We start from the raw sequence: 15296 nt of genomic DNA, 5'->3' as shown, positions 1-15296 counted from the left end.
TGGCCGATTGGCTCATCCGAGCCTCTTCACAGTCAAGGTGTCTGGAGGACCTGAATGCGAATTTAGAGTTGACAAAGTCCCTAGGACTTCTAGTGAACGAAGAAAAGTCCCATCTGATCCCAACGCAGTCCATCGTCTATCTGGGGATTCAGATGGATTCAGTGGCTTTTCAAGCTTTTCCATCCCAGGAACGTCAGCAGCAATGCTTAGAAAAAGTCTCATCCTTCCTAGGGAAGGAAATATGCTCAGTGAGGGAATGGATGAGTTTGCTGGGGACCATTTCCTCTCTGGAGAAGTTTGTTTCCTTGGGAACACTTCATCTCAGGCCGCTCCAGTTTTTCCTGGCGGAAAACTGAATAGACAAGGAGAATCTAGAGGAGACCCTGAAGATCTCTCCCGTTTTCAAGATTCACCTGAGGTAGTGGCTCGACCCCTCGAGGTTGGCAGAAGGGGTTTCTCTACGCCTTCAGAGCCCCGACCTGGTGTTGTTTTCCCTACGCTCCCAGGGAGGGATGGGGAGCAACACTAGGAGGGGAGAAAGTGTCAGGCACCTGGAGAGGGGAACAGGTGTCCTGGCACATCAATCTCAAGGAATTAGGGCGATCCTGCTGGCCCTTCAATCCTTCGAGAGCCAAGTGTCAGGCCGAGTCGTACAAGTAAATTCAGACAACTCCACAGCCCTGGCATACCTCAAGAAACAGGGAGGAACTCGTTCCCGGTCCCTGTTCGCCTGGCGAAGGAGATCCTGCTTTGGGCCCATGCTCACGGGATCACGATCCTTGCGAGGTTCGTTGCAGGAGTGGAGAATATCCGCGGGACCTTCTCGGTCGACAGCGCAGCTTCTACCGACCGAGTGGACCCTTCACGAGGAAGTATGTCAGGAGCTGTGGAGGTTATGGGGACGTCCCTTGGTAGATCTGCTCAGGCAGCCCCATTTCAAAGGTTCCTCAAAACTTCCCCACTCTGAGTCTAACTGCATTCAGACTATCAGCCGACAACAAGGATCTTCACGATCTCTTGAGATCCTTTGAGACTGTCAAGGTACCTCATTCCAGGACGCCTCCCTGGAACCTGGATGTCGTCCTAAATTTTTATGTCAAATACCTTCGAGCCTCTTTCTTCTTCAAGCGTCTCAAGAATGTGACAAGGAAGGTTTTTTTCCTAACTGCTCTGCCTACGGCGAAGAGAGTTAGTGAACTTCATGCTATCAATAATCATGTAGGTTTTAGAGGCCATAATGCAGTATGTTCTCTAAGCCGTATGTTCTTGCTAAAATGAGAACCCGTCTACCCCCTTGGCCCAGGACCTTCGAGATTAAGGGTATGACGGAAATTCTCGGACATGAACCAGAAAGAGTCATGTGTCCTGTCAGGGCTCTCAAATTTTATTTGCAGAAGACTCGGGAAAGTCGAGGTCCTTCGGACAGTCTGTGGTGCTCTGTCAAGAGGCCGGATTTGCCTCTTTCTAAGAATGCACTGGCGTTCTTTTTTAGAAGCACCATTTTAGACGCACTTTCCGACGTTCAAGACAGTGACTTGAGTCTTTTGAAGTTAAGGCTCACGAAGTTAGAGCCATTGCAACCTCGGTGGCTTTCCAGAAGAACATGTCCCTTTGCGATCTTCTGGGTACCACCTTCTGGCGAAGCAATTCGGTGTTCGCTTCACATTACTTGGCGGGACGTGAAGACGACATACGAAGACTGCTATTAAGCTAGGACCATACGTTTCCGCACTCCAGATCGGCCCCATAACACTTCTAGGCCTGGACCTCTGTCGGACTCCCAGGACCAGGGAGAGGGCAAGTCGAAAGCCACAGGAGGGTTACAGGGGCTTCCCACCGATCTGGCGTCCCTTCGGCAGGACCTGTTGTCGCTTCTGCAGACACAGTGTTGCGGGCAGGGAGCGATACTCATCCTATCCTTTAGAGGTTAGGAAGTATATTTTATTTTTTTTTACGTCAGATCAGTCCCATAACGCTTCTAGGCCTGGACCTCTGTCGGACTCCCAGGACCAGGGAGAGGGCATGTCGAAAGTCAAAGCAAGAGGGTTACGGGGCTTCCCGATCTGGCGTCCCTTCGGCAGGACCTGTTGACGCCTCTAGGTCAGGTGGTTGGTCGTTGCTCTTTGCCCTCACAGTATGGCCTTATGATCTAGTCCCATTGTGGTCACGCCCCGTGGACAGATCATCTAGAACTCACCAGCTATATAGGTCACTACCTTGCTGGAGACTCTAGTAAAGCAGAAGCAGGCTTGGGTGACAGTAATCACGAAGTCAGCTATGCTAACATAGGCCTGGACCTCTGTCGGACTCCCAGGACCAGGAGAGGGCATGTCGAAAGCTGTAAGTTGGTTATGGGGGCTTCCCACCGATCTGGCGTCCTATGCAGGTCCTGTTGATGCTCTCGGTCAGGTGGTTGGTCGTTGCTCCTTTTGCTCTCACAGTATGGTCTTATGATCTAGTCCCATTGTGGTCATGCCCCGTGGACAGATCATCTAGAACTCACCAGCTATATAGGTCACTACCTTGCTGGAGACTGTAGTAAAGCAGAAGCAGGCTTGGGTGACAGTAATCACGAAGTCAGCTATGCTAACAAGTAAGGAACCAAGGCGTCAATCGCCTACATATATTTGTTTCCTAAATCCTATTCTGTCTCTTCCCACCTCCAATGGTGGGATTCAGCTATATATATATCTGACAGGTAAGTTGCATGAACAAAATGATATTTTAATGATAAAATAAAGTTTGTTCATACTTACCTGGCAGATATATATAATCATAGTGCCCACCCTCCTCCCCTCAGGAGACAGTGGCACTAGAAAATCTGAATAGAAAATGGGAATGGTTCCTGATACCCGCCTCCCAGCAGCGGGAATGGGTACTAACCACCTGGCCCCACTGCGTGTGCCGCGTTTTTGGAATTCTGTCGGACTTCAGAGAATACAGCTATATATATATCTGCCAGGTAAGTATGAACAAACTTTATTTTATCATTAAAATATCATTTTTATATATTTCAGGCATTGCCAATTCCTTATTGGTTTTACATATGTAATCATGGTCACATTAAAGCTTTTCAGCTTCTCATGTCAAATCACATCATCGTAATCTCAGCTTTTGAATTCCAGTGATATCAAACTTAGTGTCATTGTGGGTGTCTTGTTATTTTCCATTTTTGAGTATATGTATTGCCGTAAACATTAGCATTCAACTAGAAAATGAGACAAAACCAGCCATATATCTTGAAAAATAAATTTACAGCAAACAGTAAAAGAAAAACATGGCTATGTACATAATATGTTTGTGTGCTTTGCTACAGGTGAATATCGGGACCCCCATAATCTCAGGTGTTAAAATTGGATATGACGACATTGATTTTCAGTCTTTTCCTCTGTTACTTTGATAATAAATGACTGACCTGTTGTTGATCCTTAATGGACACCAACGTTTATCTCATATTCTTCTGATTTTCCTGACGTCTCCACTCTTGATCTTGTGATGTGATCTTGTGTTGACATCCCCGGTAGGAGTAATTAGGCAGTTCATTTTAAATGGGTGCTGCATCCTCAGGGGTCTGCTGGTAATCTGTGGATGGTCTTATAAAACTTTTCAATCCTGGAACTTCAGACTTGGATAACTGACACCCCAATGCACATCTAAGACTTACAGAACACATCTTCCCTCCCTTTTCTCTTAAGCTAGATGTGCTGTTATCTTATTGATACAAATTTTAGCTTGGCTTGGTGTAAAGAAGTGCAGGACGTTACGGATCATCACTAGTTGGCCTTGACAAAGCAAGGCATTTTCTGATAATGGTTTGATGAGGAACCTTCTTACCTCTCTACTTCGTCTGCAGGATTTTGGGCTTTATTTTTTTTTTGAAGAGTGAAAATTTTTGGTTTCAGTCCTCATTTAATTCAGTTTTAATACCTTACTCTTGCACAATATTACGAGTACACTCACAAAGACATATATTGTGCAGTACTAATATGATTATTGAAAAGAAACATAACCTAGGACCCTGCGTAAACATGTCTGCCCTTCAATTATGTGTTGTTGGTGGTAGATAGGTAATCTCAGAGGCCATATTGGATTAAATTTGCTGTATTGTGACCATATAACCACTGCTTCAAACTTTGGGCTGTGCCTTGAACTGTACTTAGGTATTTAACAGTGTTGGGTTGAGTTAACCTTGCTGGAGGGTATTCTTGAATACACTTTCCTCTTAAATATTTTTATTTAATAATTTATTTCATGGGTTTTGTAAGTTTTTTGTTTTTTGTATACAGTTTATATTATGTAGTTTTGAGTAAAGTAATTATTTATTGTAAATACAGTTTATGCAATAATAGTTTTTTAATTAGCTGTATGTTAATACCTGTCTCATTTGTTAAATAGCACACAGTTGTAAGCCTTTATGTAAGTTTAGTTTTTCTTGTTTCCTCTTTCTTTACACATAATGAGCATGTCATTCCATGCAAAGTTTGCTTTACAAGTGTATTGCCATCTTGATCTTGCCACAAGAAAGTATGCTTATTATGAGTAATGACAATGATGTAAAGTATTTTGTTTTAATACTATGAAACTGTACAGTACTAATAGATTTTTAGCACAAAGTGAATTCTTGTAAATATGTGTTCTGTAGTAAGTGAATTGAAATTAGTCATTAAAAGGCTGACACCCTGAAGGTACCAGTACTTATCCTCCTTGTTATGTATTTCCTATCTTCTTTATTGCAGTTTTAAATCTTGTAACTAAGGAAAAGAGTGAAATATTGGGAAATAAACATTTATTGGAATGCTTGCTGTCCTTAGCTATTTTTAATTGCTAATATTGTGAATATTTTTCACTTATTTTCCTTATGATACTCAAGCTGTATATAATTTTTCTTGCAGGAAGGCTTTTTGTTGGGTTCAGTGGAAAATCACATAAGTGAACACATAAGTGACTCACAGATATGCAATGAAAAGATGGAGACAACTATAAGTGAGTACAGTGTATATGCTTACTTAATTGCAGTGAAACCAAATGAACAACTTTATTACATTGCACTTACTCAATTGCTTTTATTCAAAATATACAGTAGAAGTCCCATCACTTAACTTCTTCAGCTAGGCTAAGTGATAGAAAATTCCAAAATAAGAGGTCACCTACCCTCTCAGTTCCTAGAATCTTTTGTTGGTTAACTGTGACTGATTTGTCAGTGAGTATCATTGCTGTCCAAACTAATATTGTAGTCAAAATGTTTTGTTATTTAAATACAGTATGTGTAAATATACAGACTCAGACCTTGACTACCCACAGTACTGTACTGTATTCCAAACACATCATACAACCAGTTTTTCTTCACTGTTTTCTCTTTCCCAAGTGTGTTAATATTTTTAATTGGACTTTGTGTATTTTGAACAATCGGGTCCATCTCCAAACCCATTTCCACAAGACATTCTCCATTCTCATTTACTTTAGGAACTTCATATCTGCTTACAATGCTCTCTATCACCTATGTTAACATTTATAGTGCCTTGCACAACTACCTTTTGTGCTCCCTAAATTTAGTAAGGCATAGGTTCAGAATCCCCAAAAACCCCCTCTTTTATTCATCGTTTTGTTCATGAAACTTACCTGTCAGATATATATACAGCTGTATTTCTCCGAAATCCGACAGAATTTCAAAACTTGCGGCACACGCAGTGTGGCCAGGTGGTTAGTACTCATTCCCGCCGCTGGGTGGCGGGAATCGAACCATTCCCATTTTCTATTCAGATTTTCTCTGTCGCCGGTACTGTTAACATCTGTTTACAGTACCTCCGCCTGGATTTCAAAAACTTGCATAGTTTTCCACTTGAGTATTCTATTGACTTTTGGTTTTTTGACTTTGGCTTGTGGATTGGCATACGCTTTTTGTGGACTGTTTATGATTTTGCTTTTGACTGCTCTTGAATGATGTCTGGTACTAGTTCTGCTAGCTTTCGAGTATGTTGTGTGAGTGAGTGTGCAAGGTGAGGCTACCAAGGCTTTGTAGACCCTCACTCGGTTTGCATGAGGTGTAGGGGCATGTATGTTTGATCAATGATCGCTGCAAAGAGTGTGAGCCTTTGTCTGATGCGAGCTGGAAATTGTATGATTCCTATGTTCGTAAGTTAGAGCGTGACAGGATCAGGAGGTCTTCCTCCAGGAGTGTGTGTAAGAGTCAGGGTTCTATTTCTTCACCTGATAACCCCAATGTAGACATTGTTGTACCTGTCCCTGTGGTTTTGCCTTCGGGCCCTGAGGTTGTGTCTGCGGGGGGGTTTGGCCTGACGGAGATCATGAACACCATCCGTGCTCTCTAGAAAACAAAGTGTCTTCGCTTCAAAGTGCTGTGCAGTGTAGTGTTCCCCTAGTGTCGTGGAGGGGGCGTCAGATCGGCCCCATAATGCTTCTAGGCCTGGACCTCTGTCAGACTCCCAGGACTCAGGGAGAAGGCATGTCGAAAGCCGTAAGAGGGTTACGGGGCTTCCCACCGATCTGACGCCCTTCGGCAGTTCCTGTTGTCACTTCCCAGGCTGCCAAGGATCGTGCTTTGCTTTCGTATCCTTAAGGACTGCTTTTGATCCACCGAGGCGTCCTCCCGCGTAGGGGTTGGAATTCTCGCAAGGACTCTCGCCCACTGAAGAGGAGCTTTAGAGATGACGCTTCACGTCAGTTTTCTCCGTCTGTCGCGGGATTTTGAAGCTTTCCCGCCACAGAAGAGGACCCAGACGTCGTCAGAGGAGGACGTTTGCGGAAGCCCCCAGTCGCTCTCTCGGAGAGAGCTGTTCTTGCTCCTGTAAGGAAGAAGAAGGCGTCCCCTCCCCCTCTTCTTCCCGTAGGTTCTCCTCTCCTCCTGGATATGAGACCTCTCCTTCCAAGAGTATCTTGCTGAGATATATGCAGCGTCAGTTGGCCTCTCTTCTGGCCGAGAAGGAATCAGAACCGCTGCCGTCGCAAGGATTTGAGGCTCCCCATTAAGAAGTCTAGAAAGTCCCCCTCTCCTGCTCCTTTTCTTCGTCTCCATCTCCTGCTTCTTCGCCTCTGTCGCCCTCTCAGCTCACGGTTCCCTTCGTGACTCTCATCATCATCACGACGCCTCAAGCAGCTATCCAGGACTCTTCATTAGCTGCTCGTCAGGACGCTTCTCTCGCTGCCACACAGGACGTTCGGCAGGACGCTCAGCATGACGCTAGGTTGGGCTCCCGATCGGATGCTCTTCAGGACGCTTGCCAGGACGCTCGCCAGGACGCCTCTTTAGTCGCTCGCCGGGAAATTCCAGAGCATTCTGATCTTGCAGGGAAAAGTAGATCCCCCTTCCGTATCGGACCTCAAGGCCTTCGTTCCCCCAAAAGCTGTTTGTGATTCTCGTGGTTTCGCCCATTCATGAAGGAGAAGTCTCTGGCGATTCTGAGCCTGCAGGGTTTGATCAACCTTCTGCTTCCTCGTCTTCCGACTACCAGGTGTTAACCGGTCTTCTTAAGGACTTATTTGGTGATAAGTTTAAACCCTCGGCTCCTCTCTCTCCTCCTTCGCAGCTTGCCTCTTCCAAAGCGAGGAGAAGCATGGGGTTTGTGAAGATGACTTCTTCACTGGCTACTGAAGAAGGCCTTCAAGAAGGTTAACGCCTGGATGGAGGAACGGAAGACTAAGGCAAGACTTCTTTTGCCCTTCCTCCTTCTAAGCTTTGCGGTAAGGCAGGGCATGTGGTATGAGACAGGTGAGGACGTCGGTTCTCGAAGTTTCCTTCTTCGTCTCAAGGAGACTTCATAGCCTTGTCGACGCTTCCAGGAGGTCCCTCCTGTCGACTGCTAAGGTTTCGTGGACTATGTCCGAGACCGGACCATCATCTGAAGGGACTCTTTTCCGTTCTATGGAAGTTTTCAACTTCTTAGACTGGTGCTTGGGTGCTTTAGATCTCAAGCTTAGAAGCCCCGACTCGATCAGCCTGGGGGAGCTATCCAGTGTTTTGAATTGCATGGATAAGGCCGTCAGGGATGGCTCTGAGGAACTGGCCTCCCATTTTTGTACAGGTCTTTTTAAAGAAGAGGGCCTTGTACTGCAATTTCACCTCCAAGTCAGTTTCTCCGTCACAAAGGGCTGAATTATTGTTTGCCCCTTTGTCAAGCCATCTCTTCCCCAGCCTTTAATCAAGGATCTTGCTTCCAGTCTTAAGGAGAAGGCAACGTGGACCTTCTGGCCCATTCTGCTAGACGTCCTTCAGTCCCTTCTTCGTCTTCTTCAGTTCTATCCTCCAAGAAGAAACAGCCCTTTCGTGGAGGAGCTTCTTCCTCGAAATCGACTCCACGAGGGAGAGGTTTTTCCAGAGGAGTAGCCCCATCAAGCCCAGGGGCAAAAAGTGATCTTCAACTCCTCCAGACACCTGTGGGAGCCAGGCTACTTTCATTTTCGGGAGCCTGGAGAGCAAGAAAGGGGCAGACTCTTGGTCCCTCGAAGTTCTAGAGAAAGGCTACAAGATCCCCTTTCTCGATTCGCCACCCTTTGTACGTCACCCAAGGATCTGTCGCCTCCTACCATTGGGAAAAACAACAGATCCTTTTAGATCTTTTGGAGCAGATGCTCGTAAATAGAGCTGTGGAGCCAGTTCAGATCTAGCCTCTCCAGGGTTCTACAACCGACTGTTCTTAGTCCCGAAACAGTCGGGTGGGTGGAGACCTGTACTGGACGTAAGCAGACTGAACCGCTTCATTGTCAAAGAGAAGTTCAAGATGGAAACGTCACAGTCTGTTCTCGGAGCTCTAAGACCAGGAGATTGGATGGTCTCTCTGGACTTACAAGATGCATACTTCCACGTTCCCATACATCCTCAGTCAAGACAGTACCTGAGGTTTGTACTGGGGGGAAGAGTCTTCAATTCAGAGCTCTTTGCTTTGGTCTCAGCACAGCTCCCATGATATTCACAGTGATCATGAGAAATGTGGCGAGGTGGCTTCACTTGGCGGGGATCCGCGTTTCATTTTACCTGACGATTGGCTCATTCTGAGCTTCTTCCCAAGCTCAGTGTCTGGAGGACCTAAATTCGACATTGGAGTTGACGAAGTCCCTGGGACTTCTTGTCAACAAAGAAAAGTCCCATCTGATCCCGACTCAGTCCATCGTCTATCTGGGGATTCAGATGGATTCAGTGGCTTTTTCGAGCTATTCCATCCCAAGAACGTCAACAACATTGCTTGGAAAAGTTTCGTCCTCTCCTGGGGAAGGAAACATGCTCGGTGAGGGAATGGATGAGTTTGCTGGGGACCATTTCCTCGCTGGAGAAGTTTGTTTCCTGGGAAGACTTCATCTCAGGTTGCTCCAGTTTTTCCTGGCGGAGAACTGGATGAACAAGGAGGACCTGGAAGAGACCTTGAAGATCTTTCCGTCTGTCAAGACTCACCTGAGGTGGTGGCTCGACCCCTCAGGTTACTGGCAGGAGGCGTTTTCTCGTCTTCAGAGCCCCGACCTAGTGTTGTTTTCCCGACGCGTCCAGGGAAGGATGGGGAGCAACACTAGGAGGGGGAAGAAGTGTCAGGCACCTGGAGAGGGGAACAGGTGTCCTGGCACATCAATCTCAAAGAATTAGGAGCTATCCATCTAGCCCTCCAATTCTTCGAGGATCGTGTGTCAGGCCGAAGTTGTTCAGGTGAATTCAGACAACACCACAGCCTTAGCTTACCTCAAGAAGCAGGGGGTACTCGCTCCCGTTCCCTGTTCAACTTGGCAAAGGAGATCCTGCTTTGGACTCATGCTCGGGGATCACAATTCTCACAAGGTTCATCACGGGCGTAGAGAATATCCGTGCGGACCTTCTCAGTCGGCAGCATCAACTTACTGCCGACAGAATGGACCCTTCACGAGGAGGTGTGTCTGGATCTGTGGAAGTTATGGGGGACGTCCCTAGTAGACCTCTTTGCGACGTCCAGAACAAAGAGGCTTCCTCTTTACTGCTCCCCTGTCTTAGATCCGGGAGCCTTAGCAGTAGATGCCCTCCTCTGGGACTGGAAAGGCCTAGATCTTTACGCTTTTTCCTCCCTTCAAGATCCTGGGAGAAGTGATCAGAAAATTCTCAGCGTCGGAAGGAACAAGGATGACTTTAATAGCCCCCTTTGGCCAGCAGCAATTGGTTCACAGAGGTCATGACCTTCCTTGTGGACTTCCCAAGGACACTCCCCTGAGAGTAGATCTTCTCAGGCAGCCCCATTTCCTAAGATTCCACAAAAACCTCCCGCTCTGAGTCTAACTGCATTCAGACTATCTCAAAGTTGGCAAGAGCGAGGGGGTTTTTTCAGAGCAGTGGCAAAGGCTATCGCCAGTGCCAGAAGACCCTCTTCTAATTCGGTCTATCAATCGAAGTGGGCCAATTTTAGGAGATGGTGCAAGAGCAGCGGGATTTCCTCGACCACGACCTCTGTGCCTCAAATAGCGGACTTCCTTCTACATCTCAGGGAGAAAGAAAAACTGGCAGTCTCTACCATTAAAGGCTATAAAAGTATGCTGTCGGCAGTCTTCCGACACAGGGGCCTAGACTTAGCCGACAACAAGGATCTCCACGATCTCTTGAGATCCTTTGAAACTGTTAAGGTTCCTAGGCCCATGACTCCTCCTTGGAACCTAGATGTGGTCCTAAAATTTCTTATGTCAGGTCTTTTTGAACCTATGTCTTCTGCTTCTCTCAAGAACGTGACTAGAAAGGCAATTTTCCTAACTTCTCTGGCGACGAGGCAAGAGGGTTAGTGAAGTTCAGGCTATTAGCAAGCACATTGGCTTTAGGGTCCTAATGCCGTTTGCTCCATATAAGTCCATTTTTTCTTGCCAAAAATGAAAATCCTTCAAACCCGTGGCCCAAGACGTTTGAAATCAAAGGTTTGACGGAGATTCTGGACAAGAATCAGAGAGTCTTGTGCCCTGTCAGGGCTCTCAAATTCTACTTAGCCAGGACGAAAGAAAGCCGAGGCCTCCCGGACAATCTGTGGTGTTCGGTTAGAAGACCTGACTTGCCTATGTCCAAGAATGCTCTGTCATTCTTTTTAAGAAGTACCATCAAAGAGGCTCATTCTTCCTGCCAAGAAGAGGACATGAGGCTTCTTAAAGTGAAAGCTCACGAAGTGAGAGCCATCGCAGACTTCGGTGGCTTTCCAGAAGAACATGTCTCTTAACGATCTTCTGGGTACCACCTTCTGGCGGAGTAATTCAGTTTCGCCTTCGCATTACTTTACGAGATGTGAAGTCAACTTTGAGGACTGTTCTTCGCTGGGACCATACGTTTCGCAGACACAATGTTGGGAGAAGAGGGCAATGCTCATCCTATCCTTTAGGGGTTAGGTGGTATTTTTAATCTTGGTTTTGTATTCTCGTTGTTGGGTGGCCACCGATGTGGACGTCCCAATCTTTAGCCTATATTAGGTTCAATGGCTTAGTTAGGCTCGGTCAGGTGGTTGGTTGTTGCTCTTTTTCCTCTCAGTATGGTCATATGATCTAGTCCCATTGTGGTCTCGCCCGTGGACAGGTCATCTAGATCTCACCAGCTTTATAGGTCCCTACCTTGCTGGAGAATCTAGTAAAGCAGAAGCAGGCTTGGGTGACAGTAACCTCAAAGTCAGCTATGCTAACAGGTAAGGAACCAAGGCGTCAATCAACGCCTACATCTTTTTGTTTCCTAAATCCTATTCTGTCTCTACCCACCTCCAATGGTGGATTCAGCTGTATATATATCTGACAGGTAAGTTTCATGAACAAAATGATATTTTAATGATAAAATAAAGTTTGTTCATACTTACCTGGCAGATATATAATTATAGTGCCCACCCACCTCCTCAGGAGACAGTGGCACTAGAAAATCTGAATAGAAAATGGGAATGGTTCCCGATTCCCGCCACCCAGCGGCGGAATGAGAGTACTAACCACCTGGCCAGCATCACTGCGTGAAAAAGAAGCAAGTTTTGAAATTCTGTCGGATTTGGAGAAATACAGCTGTATATATATCTGCCAGGTAAGTATGAACAAACTTTATTTTATCATTAAAATATCATTTTCCAGTCATGCCCATACCCACTGCCACAACTTTTTTTCCTCTGCCACAATCAGCATACCCATACAAACCTCAAATTTACACATTTGTACTCTTTCACCTGTTCCCAAAGTATCCCTGATTCAATAATTACTACACTTTGCCCTCTATAGTTCCGCACTTCTCCCCTACCATAGACATACTGCCCCTTCACTTTTGTCTCACAAGTGCCAAAAGATAACAGCATAATCTTGTGAAAGAAATCAGCTATCATGCAGTTTTCCCCTTTTTTGCAACATCCATGCATACTCAAAATCTGGGAATGCTGTATTCCATCTCAGATTTCTGAGTAAGTACAGGGTATGCAGCTGTAAACCAAAAACCCCTTTGGCAATATTCATATTCCAGGGAAAATTGATAACTTCTGTCATTCAACATAAGAAAAAGACACTCCTTTTACTTTATATTGTATATATATACACAGGGTATACAGGCAGTCCCCAGTTTACGATGTGATAAAGCCATAGTGAGGAATGGTCATTTTAAAGGAACAGAGACTTAAGGACTTACATTTATGTGGAGACTTAGTGGGAAAAGAATGAAGTGGGGAAGAATCCCATTCATGATTTTGTTGTTAGCTAAGGTGTTTTGTTGGGGGAGATATTCATTTATCATTTACATTCCTTTTGTGGTTTTTTCTTTTCTTAATTACCATGTTTTTAGCTTGTTGTTTGTTAGCTTCACAGAATAAACTATTTTTGTACGTAGAGTTTAATTTCCACACAATAGTTTAGGGTGTTTTGAGAGAGAGAGAGAGACAGAGAGACGCTTTCTGAAGGGCGATGCTACCAGTTCCCAACCAATCGCCCGTTAGTGCTATTTGTCAGAGTATGACATGGGCATAACATGTATATATAATATATATATACATGTGTGTGTATATATATGTATATATATATATATATATATATATATATATATATATATATATATATATATATATATATATATATATATATATATATATATATATATATATATATATATATATATATATATATATATATTTATATATATATATATATATATATTATATATATATATATATATATATTATATATATATATATATATATATATATATATATATATATATATATATATATATATATATATATATATATATATATATATATATATATATATATATATATATATGACTTTTTATCACATCACCACTGATTCATATGACAATCAGTAAGCTACAAACATCCTTTAATATCAACTGCACTGCACTGAAATAATATATTTTCATATATGTTACCAAAGGAATTTTTGAGTTGATAATAAGTTCAGTGCCCGTGGCTCAAACCAGCGAAGGAAAAGAACTCAGGACTACAGTGGATGCTTAACCCACGCGCCAGCAAGTGAGGTATAAGTGGATATCGACTCCCATATACAAATTAGTTTTGAACTCAGGTGTTTGTATTAGAGACAATATCCACTCATCACCTCTGTATGCGTTTAAATGGCATGCAGCAATATTATGACTTTTTATCAATCACAGTGATTCATTATAATCAGTAAGATACAAACGATTTAATATCACATGCTCTACTTCGAAATAATATATTTTCATATATGTTACCATTCAAGGAATTTTAGGTGATAATAAGTTGTTTTGGGCTCGTAACCAGCGAAGGACAAGAACTCAGGACTACAGTGGACGCAACCCATGCGGCCAGAGGTAGAGCGACTGGATATTAAAGGACGTTTGTGGCATGTTTGTATATGAATCAGGTGATGTGATAAAAAGTCATAATATGGCTGCGTGACAAACGCACTACACGGTTAGCATGGCAGGGGTAGGTGGATATCGCCTCTAATACAAACACCTGAGTTCGATGGGCGATTTGTATATGGGAGACGATATCCACTTATACCTCACTTGCTGGCCGTGGGTTAAGCGTCCACTGTAGTCCTGAGTTCTTTTCCTTCACTGGTTCGAGCCCACGGGACGAAATACGAACTTATTATCAACTAAAAATTCCTTCGGTAACATATATGAAAATATATTATTTCCAAGGTAGAGCGAATGGATATTAAAGGACGCTTGTAGCTTACTGATTGTATATGAATCACGGTAATGTGATAAAAGTCATAATATGGCTGCGCATGACAAACGCACTGCACGGTTAGCATGGCAGATGGGGGTGGATATCGCCTCTAATACAAACACCTGAGTTCGACGGGCGATTTGTATATGGGAGACGATATCCACATATACCTCACTTGCTGGCTGCGTGGGTTAAGCGTCCACTGTAGTCCTGAGTTCTTGTTCTTCGCTGGTTCGAGCCACGGGACTACAGAACTTATCATCAGCTAAAAATTCCTTCGGTAACATATATGAAAATATATTATTTCTGAGGTAGAGCGAATTGGATATTAACCCTTTAACGCCAAGCCCTATTTACAAAAACGCCTCCCCGTATGCCGCGGCGTTCGTGAGTTAGCGCTTTGTAGAAAAGTTTTTTCAAAAACTCACAGCACGCTTAGTTTTTAAGATTAAGAGTTCATTTTTAGCTAATTTTTTTGTCATTGCCTGAAGTTTAGTATGCAACCATCAGAAATGAAAAAAAATATCATTATCATATATAAATATTGGATATATATGACAGCGAAAAAAAAAACTCGTATATTTATTGTATACAAATCGCGTTGTAAGCAAAACGGTTAAAGCTAATGAGTTAATTTTTTTAGTTGTATTGTACACTAAATTGCAATGATTTTGGTATATAACAAATTTTAAAAACGATCAAAGCAACACAGAGAAAATATTATCACAAAATGATGCATGAATTCGTAACGCTCGACGGAAAAAAATTTTTTTTTCAAAAATTCACCATAAATCGAAATATTGTGCTAGAGACTTCCCGTTTGTTGAAAAAATGAAACTAATTGATTGAATATTACTAGACTGTAAGTGTTTTAGCTTACAATTGCAGTTTTCAACCATTTCGGTCGAAGTTAAAGTTGACCTAAAGTCGAATTTTTTCTATTTATCGTGATTTATATGGAAATATTTCAAAACTGATAAAAGCTACAACCATGAGTTATTTTTTGTTGTATTGTACATGAAATTGCGCACATTTTCATATATAAAACTTTATGTAACGACTAATTTAAAGTGGTGCAAATATTACGACAACGAGACGAAAGAATTTCTGAGATGTTCGCCGAAAGTTACCACAAAGAGACGTAAGGAAAATGTTTTTTAAAAAATT

General features: G+C 43.4%; 1 protein-coding gene across 1 annotated transcript in view; it reads left to right on the top strand.

Moving 5' to 3' along the window:
- Positions 1-15296, top strand: part of LOC136849494 (uncharacterized) — a 209336-nt gene that overhangs the window by 47633 nt on the left and 146407 nt on the right. The window contains exon 2 of the mRNA XM_067122840.1: positions 4893-4983. Coding sequence (XP_066978941.1) covers positions 4893-4983 — 91 coding nt within the window. The remainder of the gene's footprint in view (positions 1-4892; positions 4984-15296) is intronic.

Source organism: Macrobrachium rosenbergii, chromosome 21 (assembly GCF_040412425.1).
Source record: "Macrobrachium rosenbergii isolate ZJJX-2024 chromosome 21, ASM4041242v1, whole genome shotgun sequence".
NCBI classification, from domain to species: Eukaryota; Metazoa; Arthropoda; class Malacostraca; order Decapoda; family Palaemonidae; genus Macrobrachium; species Macrobrachium rosenbergii.
Note: the sequence above shows the minus strand (reverse complement) of the source record. Positions and strands in the feature narration are given on the sequence as shown.